The 20,114-nt window shown below is 38.9% G+C and overlaps 1 protein-coding gene across 2 annotated transcripts in view; it reads right to left on the bottom strand.

The window, feature by feature from the left end:
- Positions 1-20,114, bottom strand: part of LOC150076312 (cGMP-inhibited 3',5'-cyclic phosphodiesterase 3A-like) — a 144,196-nt gene that overhangs the window by 46,161 nt on the left and 77,921 nt on the right. The window contains exon 1 of one of the 2 annotated variants that reach the window (XM_090387084.1): positions 8,513-8,796. The exons of the other annotated variant lie outside the window; for it this stretch is intronic. Coding sequence (XP_090243210.1) covers positions 8,513-8,560 — 48 coding nt within the window. The 5' untranslated portion in view covers positions 8,561-8,796. Of the gene's footprint in view, positions 1-8,512; positions 8,797-20,114 lie in introns of those variants that run through there. 2 annotated transcript variants of the gene reach the window in all.

The following is a 20,114-nucleotide window of genomic DNA, read 5'->3' as shown; positions in this document are numbered from 1 at the left end:
AAAAAAAAAAAAAGTAATTGAATGTTTAATCTCGTGACCATGCACCCATCACTGCGCGCACAACTCTGTATTTATTAAATTTTGCTCTAACGTCTTTATCCCGTTAGAATTTTCTGAAGAAGGGTCCATTTAACCCTGAAAGCGTCACGCCATTTGTTATTAAAAGTTTTTCACTAGATTATACGGTATTTATCTCTTTATGAAAAATTCCATTCTTCAAGTAACCAAAGAGTTAATATATCCAGGGCTCAGAATAGACTGGAACACCGTTTCGCAACACGCATCCGTAATATCGCTTACTGGTTTTTACAAATAAACGTTGCGCTCCCTAAAATATACCATTTCGACCCTTGAATATCTTGTTCATATATTTCCGCATAGAGGACTACTATAATTAGGGTTCTCCTATTCCAACGGATCTGAAGAGAAAAATTAACGAAAAAAAAAAAATAAAGTTCAATATAAAAATTAAAAAATTAAAAATTTCATATTTAGTAGTTCATACCTAAATACTGGAGACGATTAAAACGAGAATTGTGCAGAAGAAAAAAAAATAATAATAAAAATAAATAAGTTCCTAAAGTCACCACCCCAGGCACTGATGCTGAGGGCTGAATTATTTGGTCCATGCGTTGTCATTAGTGGGCACCAATATTATTCGATCGAAAAGCGACGTTTTCAATGGCAGTGTGTAATGCCACTGGGCAGGATGTCTGCAGTGTTGCAGGAGATGATTGTTTATAGAGCAACCAAGGAATCAGTGTTACAAAGGTAGGCATTGCTTTTCAGAATGCTTCAGTGGGTCAGAGAGGTTAAAATGACCACACACACACTATATGGAAATTTGCTAATTATTCTCTCATTTGTGACATATCCCCAACACTGTGGGAGAGCGTGGATACCTAAATCATAAGAGAGTTAACTAAAACTGTGTCAGAATGATTAATGAATGAAATATTCGAGGAATAAACGTATACCATTCTTTATGTTTTCTGTGTATATGTGTGTGTGTGTGTGTGTTCGCTGGCCAATTTGTATGTGGTTTGGGCTGAAAAATCCGGAATAATTCACGTGGGAGGAAACCCTACTCCTTCCGCCTGACATCGGCTAACTACCTCGTGGATTGAGTAGGGCTTTAGAAATTTCTCCATCACCGACAGGACTGGAATCCAGACCTCTCCAAACGAGTGACAAGTGGAAATCATTGCACTGTTACGGAGGACTAATTCACAAGATAAAGAGAATACAAAAACATCACCCTATAACAACTTGCAGTAACGCAGGCTTGAATCACGGTCAACTCAAACGCGCGGACAAATGTACCATCGCTGCCGCTCGACCACTCGGCTGCAGCGACTGAACTGACATTATGGTTGTATTCTGACAAAAATAAGCCATAATCTACTCATTGTTTATTTATTTTATGTTTCTGAAGTTATCTTCGCTTTACATTGAAAATTATAATCACACCGTCTTCCTCCCAACACCATATGATGTAGGGATTAGGACGGTGTGAATCCCGTCAATGACGCGAGGAATTTTATGAGCTTTTTTCACTCCATGATTGAGTTAGTCGGCCTCAAGCATGGATAGCAAGATTTTTCCCTGGAATTTTCGGGTTTTTCGTCCAGCAAAAGAGTCAAATCGACCAGAGAACACACTCAATTTATGGACATATTACGCATGGACAGATGAGTTATTTCTCAGTTTAAAATACGAACTTATCGATGATCGTAATTGTTGAAATAGTATAACATATATTAATTTATATCTATATCTGTTAGTTAGTTTATATTTGAAATTAATAAAATAAATAAAAGCATTAAAATCAATTTATTACGGCTATTAATGACTGTTTTCCATAATATATGTAATATATCAAGTTGTTTACCAACTGCCACCCCCCTCCCCTCGACTAATTGTCCCGTGTGTCGATCACTGGTCGCTTTTATCAGTGAACAGTGCAGAAATATATGGGAAATCATAGAAATTTTTCTTGGGGGAGGGGAATTCTTTTCTGAAAAAAAAATTTTTTTTTTCTTTTGAGTTGTGAAAACAGAAAAGAACTTCGTTGGTTGATGTTTAAACATCTTTGGCAGCACCTACTAAATTTCGGCTGGTAGAAAAATCAATTTTCACGATTTTGCGACGCGGAAATGACTTCTTTTGACGTCATTTCCGTTTAATAACAAAGAAAAACAGAGTCGGCAGAGGAGATCGCGCAAAGGATCATGGGAGGTGATCTTGGATGTGCTCAGGGCTGGAATAAACCAGCTGGCTGCGGTAAAACGTTTATGATTAGGGGCACACCACTTAGGTGGCTTTGGGCTAACCATTGCCACCCGTTGCAGAAACCCTTTGGTAACCAGAGAAATGGATATCTTGCAAAATTTAAACTAAAGCAAAGCAAAGGATCTTGGATGTGCTTGAGCCTTACCAGTTGAAGGTAACTGTAACAATACAAATTGTATGATTGTAACAATACCAATACTTGTATTGTTGCAATCATACTATTCAATAAATGGCTACAATCAAATGGGTAATTAGACTATTAGCCTAGCCTCTTCCAAACGTTGATTCGGTAGAGTAAGTAGTGGGCGTGAGCATAAATTACATCGTTCATGATTTCGGTTCTAGCTGTTCGAAATTTGGTAGGTGTCGTCAAAGATGTTTGCACATAAAACATATTTCATGCATACAGGGTAGACACGCGATTTTTTTACCGATAAAGTCACAACTCAATATAAAGTGGTCGTTCATATGATTTTAAATCACATGAAGAAATGTATTGTGATTGCACAGTAGTAGCAGCAACTGATTCAGAAATAAACAGCCAAGTTTTCAAAAGTCGCATAAAATGTCAGTAGTAGTACACAATGTAAATACTTTTTATTCTGATAGCATTTTGTTTTCGTGCTAAAGCAATTAAAGCTGTGGATAGTCAGTGTATTCTCCCCCTATATTACGCTTGTCATCTGTCAGTTTGCTTGTTTTGCTGGATGAAAAACCAAATTTTCGGAACGGGTGGAACCGTGCAACTCTCACCCGAGATTTACTAATTCGGATAAAGCTGAGGGTTGCAGGATGCTTATAATTTAAGTACGTTTCTCACCCTTGAATATAATGATGGATTTTTTATAACAGATATTGCAAATAAAATACTGCTTTGTTTTAATTAAAGTGTGTCACTCTGGCCGCCTATAGATGACAAACGATGAATCGATGAAGTTTGGAACAGAGAGTGTATAGAGTCTAGACACTCTCTATTCCAGTCTATACTATACTATAGACCAGGAGTAGCCAACTTAATTTGTGATGCTATCTACTTTTTTCCTTCAAAATGTGCCGTGATCTACCATCTCAGAAAGTTAATTGCACAAGGTGCACAAATCGAGGAATGACTATATTTAAAATTCGTCGTGATCGACCGAAATTAAATCCGCGATCGACTCGTTGGCCAACCTTGCTATAGACCATACGGAAACGAAAGGTACAAAAACGTTCCGGAAGTGAAAGTGACTAAATGAAATCGGTATGAAAAATAAATCTCGTCACACGATTAGTGACGCACATGTCACTTGGAAGCGATAAATCAGACGCGACCACATTAGCAAACAAAAACCAACATAAATAATGCATGCAAATGAAAGATTGTGCTTTGTTGGTAAAGCTCTTTTACCAAAACAATCACTCTGCGCTATCAACATTTGAAACACTTAAGATTCCTTTCTCGAAACTGGTTGCACAAAATTATGAGGAAACCTGAAGAAACGGGTACTTTTTCTGTAGTTCTTTACAGAAGAGGCACTGTCCAACTGGGACAACTGTTGTTGATATGTTGATGGTGCGGCACGAAATACACTCGTCCGCTAGTGTAAGAACCCTATGGCAACAGCTAGACTTTTTTACGGACAACAATTTATAAAGTACAGTACTTTGGTCCTTTTTTTCTGCAGTGGTTTCCTTCCAAAATCCATGTGCTGCATCAGTTAATCCACGTGATCTCAACAACACATTGCCTTTATTCTAAGATTTCTGTCTAGGTTAGCATGCGTGTTAAGTACAAGCAACTAGAGCATGAGGCATCAATGTATTTTACTTGTAATGGGCATGCTTTCTTTGGTTAGTTTGCTGGGAGAAAACTAGAGTTTCTGGGAGATAAAACCATGAAAGCCTCTTCCGATGACCCTCTCGGCTCCACATTCTGAAAGAAAGAAAAAAAAAAAAAAAAAAACCCCGACAAACGTTTCCTACCATTGAAACGGAATTCGAACTCAGGCCTTTATCGCACAGTGTGTGAAAGGACGGTGATCGAGACCACTGTGCTAACAGCGAAGGCTTCTGACCAAAATGAAAGTGGATGACATGCGGCCATAGAACATGTTATGTACCGATGGAGTTCATTTCTTGCTAAGCGGCTGTTTTAATATCAGTAATTGTCGGGAATGGGGGAACGTCGGTTTGACCACATGGTCTTCCACTGTTACAGATGAACAGAACTCTGATTTATGACACCACACGAATCGTACCCTCCCCAAAGGATGTTTGGAAACCACTGCTTTCATGCAGGATGGAGTTCCACCACACATTTATCAGCCAATAAAACAGTTCTCTCGAGCCAAATTTGAAGATGACCACACCATTACCTGGCATTTTGATAATTCTTGGCTACCGCGTTCCGAACTCGAATTCTTATGATTTCTGTGTATCTGTTTATGGGGATATCTCGAGGACAATTTATCACTGCAGTATTCAGTCTCTGGCTTATCTGAAGGAAAACAACACAAGGCATATTGCCAGCATTCCCCCTGACTTGCATCAGGCAGCAGTTGATCATGTTGCTTGGATACACAATCTCTTATTCCACAAATGCTAGATTAAAAAATATATATTTTTAACAACTTACCTTTCAGAATTAGCGTGGCGGGTAGGTTTATATTTTTTTTTTTTTTTTTTTTTGCTTTGTAGCTCATTCGTAGTTCAGTGAACAGAGAGTCCCCTAGCCGCTGATTCCCGTGGACTCCTTCGGTTTCGGGATCATAGTTTTCCAATGCACTAGGTGATTAATGGTTTGGCCCTTACAGTAGGCATTTTTGCTAGCTTTAGCACCACCAAAGTGAGAATGCCCATAGGCCTATTCATGGGAGGATGCGATAATGGAACTATATCCTTAATTGAACTTTTTTACGGTGTATTTCTTATATTAGTTTTCATAGTGCTGGTTTGTTTATTTATTCAGTGTAATGGTTGATTACATGCTCCTGAACAGCAAACGTATGATATATACATTGAGGAATTTACATATGGATTTTATAATACAAAATCCAAGTTGCCAGTTTTTTTTTTTGTTTTTTTTCCCATAGCAGCACACCTGTTATGTGCTAAGGTTCTGTCCATATATTTAATTCGGTATGGTACAGCACATAGTGTTCAATTAGGCCTGAGTACAAAGTATATTACATGCTCTGCACTGCACAACTTGTAATTACCTATGACATTCAGTTACTGAGAAAACCTCGCGGTGCAAGCATAACTTAAAAATCTCATATGAACATAACATTTGAAGAATAATATCAGTTCATTATGTTAATAGATTAATAACATTGATAGATTCATGGAATATGTTTGGTAATACGGATAGAATTTAATTAATTTGACAGACCAGCCTATGGATGGATTGGTCTTTGGGAGAGGTAAACGAGCCTTATATTCATGCCACAATCAGAAGGGCCCATTGCACAACCCCAAAGTGTATTTTGTACGCTTTATGTATTTAATGGTTGGTTTATTTATAGCTGGAAATAAAATTGTAGTTTCTGGCGGGAGTTAGTCATAAAGGTTAGTCATATTCCGATTAGTCAAACTTTGATACCATTTTGATTGCGGCCTTCCGGAGACATGGGACCACCTCATGTACACTTGTGATATCTACGAGGACCTCCGATGCAACTTAATGACAAAGCTTTTGTATCTCCCGAAGAATCAAGAACAATATCTCCTTGACTCAGAGGATGATTACAAGGCTTTCTCCAAGTTCGCACAGGACCTCTTTCCACGAAGTAAACATCTTCCATCCACCTAGGACACTTCACCAACTTGGCTAACCAAGGAAATGACTGCTCCACCGACCATAACAAAACCACAGCCTGCTCCTCAATCTTTGGCAAATGGCGACCAATGCCATGCTACCTAGCATGTTACCTGTTTATCCCCTTCTCCCTACCCCACCTTTTCGCCTGATGGAGCTCTCTCCATCCACTTGGGGGATGTCTTCCTCTCCTCCCCCCATATTTCTGTCTGTTTCCCCCCTTTTCTTCATGACTCCTCACCCCACACACTCCTGTTTTGTTTTGTTTTGTGGCCTTTGTCAGGAAGCTCAGGCGGCCCTAAAAAGCTTAATCTGTCTCTGTCAACTGCTTAAATAGTTTGCTTATGTTCGTAACAGTGTCCTTTCAATAGATTAAGACTGGTTAAGAGAAGGTCTCTTAAGAGACCTTCATGGCCGGAGAAGAAACATGATCTAAACCGAAACTGAAAAGCTCGCCCAAAATTATTAACGATGTTACAGAGAAGAAATCTCACATAACAGTCCCAACTTTAGCAAGCTTTTGACTCATGCGACGTCATGAATCGACGTGAATCCTGCATCTAGAACCTGCTTTTCTCAATGTTTTACCATTGCTCTGCAGTTAAGATCAAAGTTGGTGGGGAGGGGGGGAAACTGTTAAGAATATATTGTAAAAAATTAGATAAATATTACTATACAGTAGTATGTGTACTATATTACTTAGAAAAGAATTGTTTTCTTAGGGAGGAAGTTCTTCCTTTTCTGAGGAAGACAGAAATAATTTTTAAAGTGAGATTTAAAATAAAATTGACTTGAATTAGGAGCAGTACTGCAACTCAATAAAAAAAATAGTATTTTATGAACATTCATTGAAACATTTACAGTTTCATTGATGAATATAAATAATTATAGCATTTCGAATGTTCTGCAAATTATCGTACAATATTGAATGTAATAATGCTTCCATGTACATTTATATCTATTCATAACTATAAGCTATGGAGATTTGAGATATGATTGGGTTACAGAATAAGCTTTCGAAGTCTTTACAAATATTTTTCCTAATAATATGAAGATTTAACTTATTTCTTAGAAAGCTAAACCTTAGTCTTTCTTTTTGAAGTTCTTTATAAAACAAAATAGTAAAGCTAATAATGAACTGATAGGTACAAGAGTTTTTGTCCAACTCAGCTAATGAAAATATCAGTTCATCTCAAATGATAATATATATTATTATTCCCTACTTTCAGGATCGATCCAGGACCTGAAAGCAGTGAAAAAAATTTTTTTTATAAATATGTTTATCCGATTCTGGACGGTTACGGAGATCATGGCATTTTGAATTTTAGTAATGACTATGGAGTTTTCAACGATAAAAAAAATAATAAAATAATAAATAAGAATAACCAGACACATGCCTAGTAAAATGTGTATTCATACTAGATACATTTTTGCTTATTAACTTGTTAATGTATATTTATTTATTTACTATTTTATTATTTTTACTAATTTTTTGCTATATCCATTTTTTAAAATTCAAGCAGCATAGGTTCGTAACCGTTCAGAATCAGATACACAAACTGTTTTTGTTATTATTATTATCTTGTTTTTAGGTCCTGAATCGATCCTAAAAGTACTACGATCCACATGTTAAATTTTATATCGGTAATTAAAAAGAATTACGGAATATAAAATTTAAAGTACGAAATACTTTTTCCGTCTTGAAACATTTAACACAACAAACAAAAAGATCCCAGTATTTGTCACTGAACTCTCAATGAAGCTGTTCTATTTAAAGACATTTAGTAGAACGCCTTTTAGTGGAACTCTGTTCTCACAAGTAAAAACCAAAAAGAACTGCCCATTGATTTTTTCGAGCCGAGACTATTTAATAATTATTGAATTGTATTTAATATGACGAAAAAGTGGAAGCACGAAAGTTCGAACATAAACATTTGTGCATACACCACTCGATTTAGCTGCTAGCTTGCCTCAAGGTCAGCTGACTACTGTATAATATTTTGTGCATCAGAAATAGGTTTTACTTTCGATAAACAAATTTCTCTGTTTTTGAATAAAACTGATGTAGCCTATGTTAAATGTTTAAAAACCGTTCTCTATACCATATTTTTGTTGTTCAGCGAAGTCAGAGATGTTGTACAATATGATAGGTGAGCGTAATGTAAGAGCTCGCTGGATTCCAGAGCATTAGTGAGCTACTCCATTTTTCAAAGTCTGCTTATACTTTTCCATATAATGCATACCAAAGTTTTTTTTTTATTTATAGTCTTCATTGTATGAAATACTGTATGTATGGAATTGGCAGTTTACGAAAAAAACAGTTCTCCCATCAAAGGTATTGGTTCGTAGATGGGTGGGGTAGGAGGAATTAGCATGATAAGCACACAAATGAATGAATATGCTAATGCCATCAAGCATACTTACCCTGGCGTGACTGTTCCCCATGATGTACGGTACCATACCAGGGGTCATTCCCCACACTCTACATGTATATAAGCTCCCCTACTTCGCTCTTTGACACCAGCAGTGATGAATGTCTTCGATACGCACACAGTGATTTCCTGTAGCGATAGTAGTTGCCTTGCCTTTAACACCTGTCCGTGTAGGTCTCAGATTTCGCTAGGTTTGGAGTTCATCTTTATAAGACCTGTAGCTTCCATTCAACACAGTACACTTCACAGGTGGTGGTGGTGGTACAACATGGCTACCTCATCTGTCATTCTGATGCCAGAGGCACAGTTGGTAAGCAAGCCGAACGTCAGATCCCGTTTGCTGGCAAGCGCAGGTAAGATGGTAGCCACCTGTTTCTGTTGTACGAGGGCGACTGCCTCGTTGAAATTGCCTTTTTTTTTAAAGAAAGAAAATAACGTGGCTGAGAAAAACTGAGCAGGGCTGTGAAGACATTCTGATCAGCAGCCTATTTCATATCTATCTACGTGTCGTCGACCGATACGCAGCGGCGAAGGTGGTAGGAGTAGCACGAGCAGGCAGGTAAGCTAAATTTAGCTGGTCGAACAGCAAGACGATCAATGGAGGATTACGGAAACATCCACGGAATGGTGGAAGGGGGGCTTGAAGAGGTTCTGGAGAAAGAGACAGCATCTCGACGCACTCTCCGTTAGAAGGCGCATCTGTGCCGTAAACAACATCGGCAGCATTGCGGTGGACAACATCTGGTTTCCGAACTACTCATGGACGGCCATATTGACATTCATTCCTTTCTGAATGACGGAGGAAGCGGATTGTGACGTAATTAAGCGGATTAGCTAGTGGATTCAGTTAAAGATTTGTTATTCCGAATATTACTTAGTACGCTGTGCAGAATTCTCGAAATGACATTATAAAATAGCCATACGTGCATTCTTCCAGGATAGTCCATTACCAAATACGTTCTTCTCATGAACGAAATGTATGCTAGTGGAATTCATATTATAGTACTACTTTCTCACTTGCGGAACTTTACCCAGCACATACATACGACTGTTTTCTTTACTCTAATGTGATGCTTATAGGAATTTTACTTTGGTGACTTTGAAGAGTTAACGAAACATATTCAGTGGTATCATACGTGGGTGGGGAGCGTGCAAAAGATGTAGTTTATTAGCTCCTGTCAGGTAGTCTGTGGAAAAAGCAATAACACACTAAAACTAAAATTCGTTTCCGTTTTTAATTGCATTTAATGTTTTCACGATTTATATGCTGCTTTTCTGGGTTAATCTTGAGGGTTGCTTTTAAAAGAGAAAGGCGGTTATAGTGACGTATATCTCGGGTGTAATTGAAATATAATTGTGTTTCAAAACTTCAGCTTAAATCATTTAAAGAAATGCTTATACGGAATTCTGCAACGTATTACTCAATTCTGTTCGTGTGCTGATACTTTCTTCATAAAGGACCGTTAAATCTGTTTCTTAAATTTTTGTATTATGATTGTACCGGTTTTAGGATTAAACAAATTTTCTGAGGCTTTAAAAAAAAAAAAAAAAAAAAAACGAACATTAGCGACCAGACTGTCAAAATTAACTGCCGGTCAGTCGGGCAGCGTTTCCTTTATAATTTCCGATAATATTACTTAACTACTATTATAAATATTATTTTTTTATGGTTACAGGTTTATAAAAATACAGACCTGTTTTCAGAGAGCGCTTTACAATTTATTAACTACCAAAATTTTGTCATCTAGCCAATATATTATGTTACACAATATATAAGGTAAAGAGTATTTACATATTTTATATTTATTATCATTTGCAGTTTGAAAGATGATAAATACTATATTGAAATATAGTTTTATTTTATTATCACTGTTATGTTTTTATTTATTGGTTCCCATGGTCTTTTACTCCGACGAAGTGGTCTGCAAAAGTTTGAAACCTTTGAGTAAATTGTAGTAAAATTTTCAAATGAATACAATAGTTAAGAGGCATACAAATTTTATTTTCTGTAGAACCCAAAATAAAATGAGTTAGTTATCGTATAACCTTTTATGGTAATTCCAAATACAAAAAGTTGTCGAAGATCAAGGGCATCCTAATAACATGGATGAATTGAGAATTGGAAAATGAGAAGGCATTTTTGACATTTCTTTTCAATATCTGTAAGTTTGTAAAGCAATTAAAATTTGGCAAATACCATATATAGTTAATTTCGAAATTGAACACATTTTGTTTGCCAAGTTCAACTTTATGAGCTTGTGCTTTTGGTCGTATTTTCAGATGATACTATATGAAAACCTCGAAAATGTGATGTTTTGTTGTAGTACAAGGAATTCGTGGCTCTAAATGTCTATAAACTGTGTATTGTTTGTAGCAGATTTTCGTTTTCATCAGAAGAAAATGATTTACGCTAGCAGGGGCCTGTGCTAGCCTAAACCAGTAATGAACGGAAGGAGAGAGGAATAATACCAGGACTATGATCGGATTTTAACTTTGTTTCTTTCACTCGGTAAACACCCACCAGCCATCAAAGATCCGCTCTAGTTGGTTAATTTTACCTGAACGGAAAATTTATGGGGCTCAAAGGGCTAAAAGTCCAATTTATAAATTTCGATTGTTCAGGTTTTTGCCCTCCATGGTTTGAAAACGCTGATAAAATTGAAAGCTTTTATTTATTTATAGTAACGGTATCCGCCATATAGTGCAAGGAAGCAACAGGATTTTGCTGCACTGGTAAAAAAAAAAAAAAAAAAAACCGAACTAGATAAGAAAACAAATTATATCCTTCACTCCTCACACAGTAAAGTAATCAGCTGATCTTTGAATTTATTCAAACTGTCAGTCTCAACTACCTGCGAGGACAACTTGTTCCAACTATCAACGACGGCTCGCTACAGAAAACTTCCTACAATCTAATCTAAACCTCAAGCCCTGTAATTTGAATTTATGACCCCTAGGTCATAAATTCAAAGAAGAATTCCAGAAGGGATTCAGTTTATGAATCCCTTATGGGATTCTTCAGAACAGTGAGAATTCCACCTTTATTTATTTTACTAATCCCTCTCAAAGTCTTATAAACCTCAGTCAGGTCACCTCTGAGGTGCCTGGTTGCCAACCTCGGTAGCCCACATAATCGAAGTCTTTCATTATACGGTCGTTCTTCTGCCGATCTCACCATTCAAGTTGCCCCTCTTGGTCTCTAGAAGTCGGTGTACTTTTTTCAGATGAGGTCTCTATACTTGAACACAGTATTCCAAATGTGATCTTACAATTGCCTTATACAAATTGCCTTATACAATACAATACTTATACAATTGCCTTTGTACAGTGGGATTATGATCTCCCTATCTCTACAGGATAACGTTCGATAAATCATCGATAGGACACCATGGACTTTTCTGGTTGCCTGTTTACACTGATTCTGTGCATAAATGAAGCCTACATGCATATGTGTGCATGCCCACTATAATTTATTCTGCTTCATATATGTATATTGTATATTATGCACTATGCTACCAAAAGTATAGACCGTACCCTCTGATTGCGGGAAATTCTGTGTGACTAGAAAATCTCTATATATTTTCTAGTGACGCAAAATGTTTTGGTCCAAAAGGAGATCAGCTTGCCCCAAATTTATATCAAACTTGTACACCGATAATCACACTGAAAGAGCTAACAGAATCTGAGGAGAAATTATAGTTGGATGTCACGTTGAAAAAAAAAAAGTCTGGACATGCCCATTAAGATGGTTGATTACTTTATCTTGTAATCAGACTGGAAGAAACAGTTTAGGATGGCCACAGACAAATCTGCAAGTGTTTCCAGGAACGTAGAGAGCTGCATACAATGGATGTTCGAGGAAGAGCAGCCGATCACAAGCTTCTGATAACAAAAACAAACGTGCACCATCGATTGGCACGGTACCATAACCTGGACCGTTATTCAATGGACATCATTTCTAAGGAGCGACACCACATGCTCTTCTATTCTGATGGATAAATAAGTATTTGGATATGGAGGGTACCTGGAGAACGCTTAATGCCCGAGTTTGTTGCCCAGCTGAGATGTTGGGGGAGATATCTCGATCCGCGAGTGTTTCTCGTGGTACGGACTGAGTTCACTGATCGCACAGTACATAAAAACACAAATGTTGCTTATTACACTTACTTTCTGAACGACACAGGGTCTCACATCTGGTGAGTATGGGCTTGGCACCCCCAGGATCCTGAGCTGGATATCATTATTCTTCTCTTTCTTGGTGATTCCCTTCTACTTCTGATTGTTGTTTTCTCTCTCTCTCTCTCTCTCGCTCTCAGGGTAACTCAGATTTTTTTTTTTTTTTTTGGCTGGTGCAGCAAAAGCCTCAGGCTTCCTTGCATCATATGGATAATAATAATAATAACTATGGCAATTTTACGGAAGCGGCCTTTACACCGAGTGCAACATTCCATGTCAAAAAGCTAAGATGACAAAAATAACATCGGAACATTTCAGTGGCCAACACAACGCTGACTTCAGCCCAAACGAGCGTCATTAGAATAACTTGGTATGCAGAATTTACGCAAGCACAAGATGGCCCTCTCTGTTAAAAGAACTCATGAATGCTTTAAGGAAATAGCAAATATCAGTAGGTTTCTCCCAGAAATTAGTATAATGTCTCCAACGTGATTGAACAGACCTAATTTCTTTAAATAAATAGAAATCTTGTTCATAATTATTCCCATGATTTTTGCAAGATAAAGTATGGCATTGCTCAATACTTTGCGAGCTTTCGCATACTCACAGCATTAACTTCGTTATTCTGGCTTACGGACACGCGAGGACAAAAAACAGCGGCTGGCGTTCGTATTTATTACGATATTTCAACTAAGAGCGCCTGCATTTCCCCGCTCTTTAAAAACTTATTTCCTAAGAGCTAGCGTCTTTCGATGCGAATGCACGTCTTTCAATTAAGGTAGCAAAAAATTTAATTTACTTTTCCATATGTGATTCAATGAACAAATAAATATTTCTATCAAGAAAGAGAGAAGCACCTAGCGAGAAAGAGGAACAAATCATTTCATGCATTTCAATTTTGATGTTATTGCAGATTATTAGAAAATTAATGCTTGATTACGCAATTTAATTTTTGAACAGATTAGAAAATTATAATGTGAAATATTTTTCGAGAAATTTGCATGTTTTATTAATAACGATGTAAACTAACAATTAACAGTTGGTTCTGTTTGTTGCATGATAGCAAACTACGAGTGGTCCCATCCCATTTTAACTTTCAGACATTTGTATTTCGTTATATGATTGTTTAATACTTCAGTAAATGATGTGTGATCGTTTTGCCAGATATATATAAAAATATCCTTTAAGTCAATTTGTGAAATCAAACTTCAGTTATCCGTGATGTGGCCGTCAACGAAACAAAAATTATAACTCCGTATTTGACCAGCATGGTGACCATCATGAGTCCCCTCTGAAAGAGAAAGTCACCATAAGTATCAAAAATTTTAAATCAACTAGATCATTTCTATCTATATATCGCCCTCGCGGTTGGCACACCGGTTAGCACCTTCCTTCCCACAACCGGTGAAAAAGACTTGAATTCGAATCCTGTCAATGACGGGAAGAATTTTTATTAAGCTAAGTTAGTTGGTCTCGGGCGAGGGTTACATGGTTTTTTGTTTCATCCAGAAAGTTGGGTTTTTCGTCCAGCAAACAGCAAACTGATTGAGGAATACGCGCAGTTACAGACACAAATGTACTGATGCCTCATAACCATAGTTTCTTTGGCTTTTAAAACCCACTTAACTTAGCTATCGGTATCAGCATATTAGGAAAGTACTAGGAGCAAGAATATTCCGGACTTCGTCATTACCGATGATCCTGATAATATCATAAGGTTGAACGTACGAGGACCCTTAGAAGCGACCCTCGTGGGTAGCACAGTTGGTATAATCACTGCCCTCCCCACACCATGTGGAAAAGACATGAGTTCGAATCCCATCAATGACGCACCGAATTTTTATGGGCCTCTTTCACGATCGTGGAAGGTTAAGGTTGATAAAGATAACGGCAGGGGTTTCCATTTCAGTAAAGAGACTATGACAGTCTAAGGTACTCCAAGTCCTCTATGAGCTGTAAATGTAGTATGGGTAAGGGTAATGCAAGCGAATTATGGAATAATTTTAAAGCTGCTGGAAATATAGTACGAGGAGGATTACTAGGTGGATGAATAAGGATTTCACTAGTTTAATAAAATAAGTAAAGAAAACATGGGATAGTTGTAGATTGGTTTAAAGCACTGAAGCATATGATAGCTATAAGTTTTTAGTTTGTGATAGTATGACATGAATGGACAGGTGGCAAAAGTTGACTGTGATCTCGACAAAAGAGCAAAGATAGGGAACAAGGATTTTTACACATATGTAAATGTAATGAAGAGCATATCAAATTAAATAAATATATTTTCTGTTTATACTCCTTGACGACCAGAAAAGTTCACAATACAGAGAGAGAGAGAATACAAGAAACGGCACCGTATTCAGGCTAATGGTCACTTGAATCCCGCTCACTCAAAGCACATGTATTTATGGACCCTTTGGAATAATCACTCCGCTACGGTAGCTTGTGTAATGGTTTTGGAGATGTCACTGACAACCTAGCTGATGTACTTCGCATCAGTCTTTACAGAATCTGTGCACTGAAATGAACGATGTGGGCATTTCACAGGATTGTTTAGTAGAAAGAATTTTGATCCTGAAAACAAGTAAGGATAGCTTGCATATGCCCCCAGGATAGATTACATATGCCCAGTTATTTTAAAGGAAACGGCGAGGGAATGCATTAAACCATTTAAATTAATTATGGAGGTGTATTAGACTAAGATCTAGTGGAACCAGACGCCTTTTCTCAGTTTTCCACGGCCTTTGTCTTTGATTTGCGAAAGCATGGGGGGAAAAATCAGCAATAAGCAGAAGTAATGTGCCTCCCAAGCAAGGCAAGGCCAGTCTTAGTAGAGAAACCTTTGTAAACCGAGCAGATCAGAATTGTGAAGCTGTTATTGGCTCTAACCCACTAGGTATTAAAATCGTGCAACGTAGAGGAAGGAGGTCTAAACCATCCAGCATATTTATAAATCGACTATCCCCAGAAACAACGGTGGAACAAATTGAAACCCGTCTGAAGCAGCTAGACATACCTGGTACCCCCATTAGGGTTCCCACCGGGCATCCAAGCTATGCCTCTTTCCGGATCAAGATCAAAGATCCTAATATAGAAAGGTATCTAAACACAGATATCTGGCCTCCTGGTGATGCCATCTTTTGGCGACCATAATGTGCAACCAGGGGTACATGCTATCTCGAGACCAGAGGTGGGCAGGGTGCATCTCTCTGCATAGCTAGGCAGCAAACCCGACTGTACCTTTCAACCTAATGAAAGAAGAGCAGCCACCGTGCTGACTAAATCCTGCAATCATCTTGTCAAGTCTGATAACCAGATACAAGTGCACATCACTAGTAGGATGAGTCCTAGTGCCACACCCTCCTCAAGAGGAATCCACCTCCAATCAGCCACCATCCTCAGGGAAAGGAACCCTAGAAACTTAATCCAGATCAAGCCTGTCAACGATAAACATGTGAAATGCTTCATGCAGAACATCAGGAGCCTAAAGAACTAGCTCAATGCCGATTGACATACTTCTAAGTGCGGATTACGACTTTGTTATCCTTATTGAAACCTGGCTTCGTGATGACATGGACATATCGCCTTTAACCACCAACATCGGTTATCAGTCTGTTCTGACGAATAGGAAAGGAGGCGGAGTCTTAATCTGCCAAAGGCAACAGTTCCCTCTGATCAAGGCTTGTGCATATCCTGGTAATGATTTTGAGGCTGCACTGGGCTGCTATCTAGTCGATGGACTACAGTTGCTAGTATGTGCAGTTTACGTACCCCCACCCTTTGTAGACCAATGCATTACTAATTTTTCTGCTTGGCTCCTGACCTCTATCAAGTGCAACCAGAAAGTAATAATTCTCGGAGACTTCAACCTGCCCCTGCCTGCTGCATCAAAGCTCCTCGATCAGTTAAATTCGGATCTGTCGAGTCTCAACATCCGTTGCATCTGTGTTCCCCCCTCTCGAGGAGAAGCCACATTACAGAGAATCTTTTCCAGCCATGGGAGTGTTGAAGCTGCAATCAGTTCTAATTCGGCATTTCCCTCCGACCACAGGCCAATTGAAGCTTCTCCTATCCTGTTGAAAGAATGCTATAACCAACCAAACCAATCGACCTCGATTGAAAAGATCAGGAAAACTGTATATGATCCAAAATACCTAAAAATTGAAACAGCAATGGATCTCTTTAGGCTCTACCCCTGGCGAACTCTCAGTGAAATAGATATAGAGGAAGCTGCGTTTTGGCTTCAAAAATGATTGTCTTTCATTGCTAGAGTGGACATGTCAAGAGTTTGCGTCATCTGCCCACACTCGAAGCCGTGGTGGTCCAGTACCCTTATGCACCAGTTTAAAGAAAACAACGGCTACATGCCCAATTCAAAAGATCACCCACAGAAAGATCATACTCAGTGTACTCAATAGCCAGGTATAGTTTCCAGAAATCCAAGAAGCAGGCTATAAACTCGTTCATGGAGAAGAGGATAGCGGGTGGCCAGCGATCCTGGTCGGCCAATCACATCCGGTCAGCAGAATCGTTAGACCTGGCCGAATGGTGCGATCATGTAACCCGGTTTGTCAAAACAGACAGTGCAGCTGTGGACTCCCCTTGGAACAGTGCACAATACGACATCACTAATCTCACTAACGTCACGATTGGCGAAGAGGAGCTAATCAAAGCCATCAACGCAATCAATGGGAAGTGACTCTGTTCCCACCTTTTGCCTTAAAGTTGCCTCCTACTTCATCAGCGACGAGCTGACAAAGTTGTTTAATAGAATTTTACAACAGGGAGTTGTCCCAAACGCTTGGCTAAATTATAGAGTCATCCCAATTCCAAAGGTGCAGAATCCGACCTCTACTGCTGACTATAGGCCTATTTCAATCTCCTCCCCTTTTCTCAAATGCCTGGAGAAGTTCTTGTTTAAAGTGGTTGCCAATCAGATCCTTTCCCAGAGACTTCAGCATACACATTATGCGCTCTCACAAAGATCGCCGATAACATGCCTACAGGCTCTGAATTTGAAAACCCTTCAAGCCTGGGAGCAAGACTGTGTTATGCATGTTGTTTTCCTGGATCTGAAAGCGGCCTTCGACTCAGTGCAAGTTAAGCCACTTATGTGCCTCCTGGAGAACTACTACGGTTTCACGGGTAATGTCTCGAAGCTCCTCAGAAATTTGCTGACCAAGAGGTGCCTTACCTTCCAGCAAGGGAATAACTGCATCACGAAACTGATGGAAGTCGGTATACCCCAAGGTGGATCGTTGTTGGCACTGCTTTTTTCAGCCATATTTATTCCATTAATGAATGAAATATCTGCGTTTATGGCCTACGCCGACGACATTGTACCTCTCAAGCCCGGCTAACACCTCACCGGACCAGGCAGAGGAATTATCGAATTCTATCATCCTGAACAAATATCTGTCCTCTTTCTGTGAATACCCTACTTATTTTGGGCTTAAAATAAACCCTGAAAAGCCCAAATATATCATCTTCTCACCTAGAGCACAAGCAGACCTCAATCCAGCAGCCTCTCTGCAGCCCTCCATTGCGGGGCATGTTCTCGTCGCAACTCATTCCGTAAAATTCCTAGGAGTGGTAATGGTCAAAACCTAACGTATAAGGAACAAATCCAGCAACTGCGTTCAAGAGCATTACGGGCTTTCTGGGGTATGAAACTTGATCTCTGTAGAGCGCACAACAAGGAAACAGTCAGAAAATTTCTCCTCTACTACTTTAGTTCTATCATCAGTTATGGTGTAGAAGTTTGGTCGGCTGCTCCTTTGTTCAGTCTGAAGATACTCTGGGGTCTGGAATTCTGGGTCCTAAAGTGGGCCAACAATTGGGCTCACCTACCCTATACAACATCAAAATCACAGCTCTGCATAAATCTGAGATACACCCCGGCCCAGCACCTGGCATATGCGAGGAAGTTCGCAATTGTGCTTAATCTGTGCTCCGCTGCTCTCTACTTCGTTAATATCTGGGAAATCTTAGGCTGGAAAATCCCTGGTAGAGCCCTCAGAAACCGTCCAGTGATCTGTTCTAACCTGCGGAAGCTCTCGACCTTCAAGCGCCACTTCCCGAACAGCATCATCGGCGCGCTGAACTCCGCAAACGTTGATTTGGATGTGTGATCCAGAGATTCTGTCTACAGAGAAGAAAAGCGCAAATCCATAGTGAAGTGCAGTCAGTATTCCTGCAATTGTCAGCGGAACTAGTCAACTCCCAGTGAAAATTTCCGGACTATCTCAATGTGTTGCAGCTTGGATATAATAACTGTAAAATTTATGTGCTATAATGCAATATAAGCTCTGTATAATCAATCTATGATAATAACTATAAAATCCATTGATTGCAATATTAGCGGTGTATATTGTACTGTCTATGTATTCTATGAATTTGCTGTGTACCCACGTAGTTTTTTATGTATTGAATGTAATGTGTACAGTTAATTGTAAGATTCCTCTGGTTGCCTGTAGCGGGAATCGTGTCCTACATTTCTATGAATAAAGAATTTTATTATTATTATATTCTACGCAAACGCCTCACAAGGTCTGCGTGATATGCCCCTGTGACTGTCTGGCCTTTCTGAAGGTATCCACTAGTAATACTCCAGCATCCCAAAAAAACCGATGTCATCACCTTGCCAGCAAAAGGAAGCAACTTGGCTTTCTTTGGAGGGGGGAAAAGAGCTGTGTTTTCACTGTTTCGACTGTTCCTTTGTATCTGGCTGAAAGTGATGGACTCACTTCTCATCCATGGTCACAAATTTTGCAAGGAAATTTGCTGGATCTGTTTGAAAATTATGCAAATGTTCGATTGACTTGACAACTCTTGTGCGTGTTTGATCTGCTGTCAATAACCTTGAAACCGATCGTGCTGACACTTTTTTGTCATAGTGAGAAACTCTGGTATTATGTGGTGCACACCTTCAGACGAGATGCCCAACACGCTGGCAAAGTACTGAGCTGTCACTTGTTGATCATTCATCACCAAATCATGCACCCTGCCAACAACTTCTGGAGTGATCGACGTTGCAGGTCTTCAACAGCGTGGGTCGTCTTTCAGGTTCTCTCTCCTTAGTTTAAGTTCTGCTGCTAACTTCTTAATCATGGAATAGGAAGGGGTATTCTCCCCATGTTGTAACCATATCCTTATGAATTGCCTTTGGTTTTAGTGTCTTTTTTCCTAAATAGTGGACGACTGCACGTTGACTGATTTTTCCCATGCTTCCTCATTCACACAAATTAGTTGACTGACTTGCAGTTAAAAAAAGACGTTATTGAAACTGAATTGAAACTTGGTGGGTTACTATTTCAAGTGTTATATATTAAGTACAGAAATTTTTAACAATATACCACTACCCTTTCATAGTCAGGCCATACTTTTAAAACTCCTCTTCGTAACTTTCGTGTGTGGGA

The sequence above is a fragment of the Mastigoproctus giganteus genome, chromosome 13 (assembly GCF_048544385.1).
Source record: "Mastigoproctus giganteus isolate SK-2022 chromosome 13, ASM4854438v1, whole genome shotgun sequence".
NCBI classification, from domain to species: domain Eukaryota; kingdom Metazoa; phylum Arthropoda; class Arachnida; order Uropygi; family Thelyphonidae; genus Mastigoproctus; species Mastigoproctus giganteus.
This window is presented reverse-complemented; position numbering and strand designations above follow the sequence as displayed.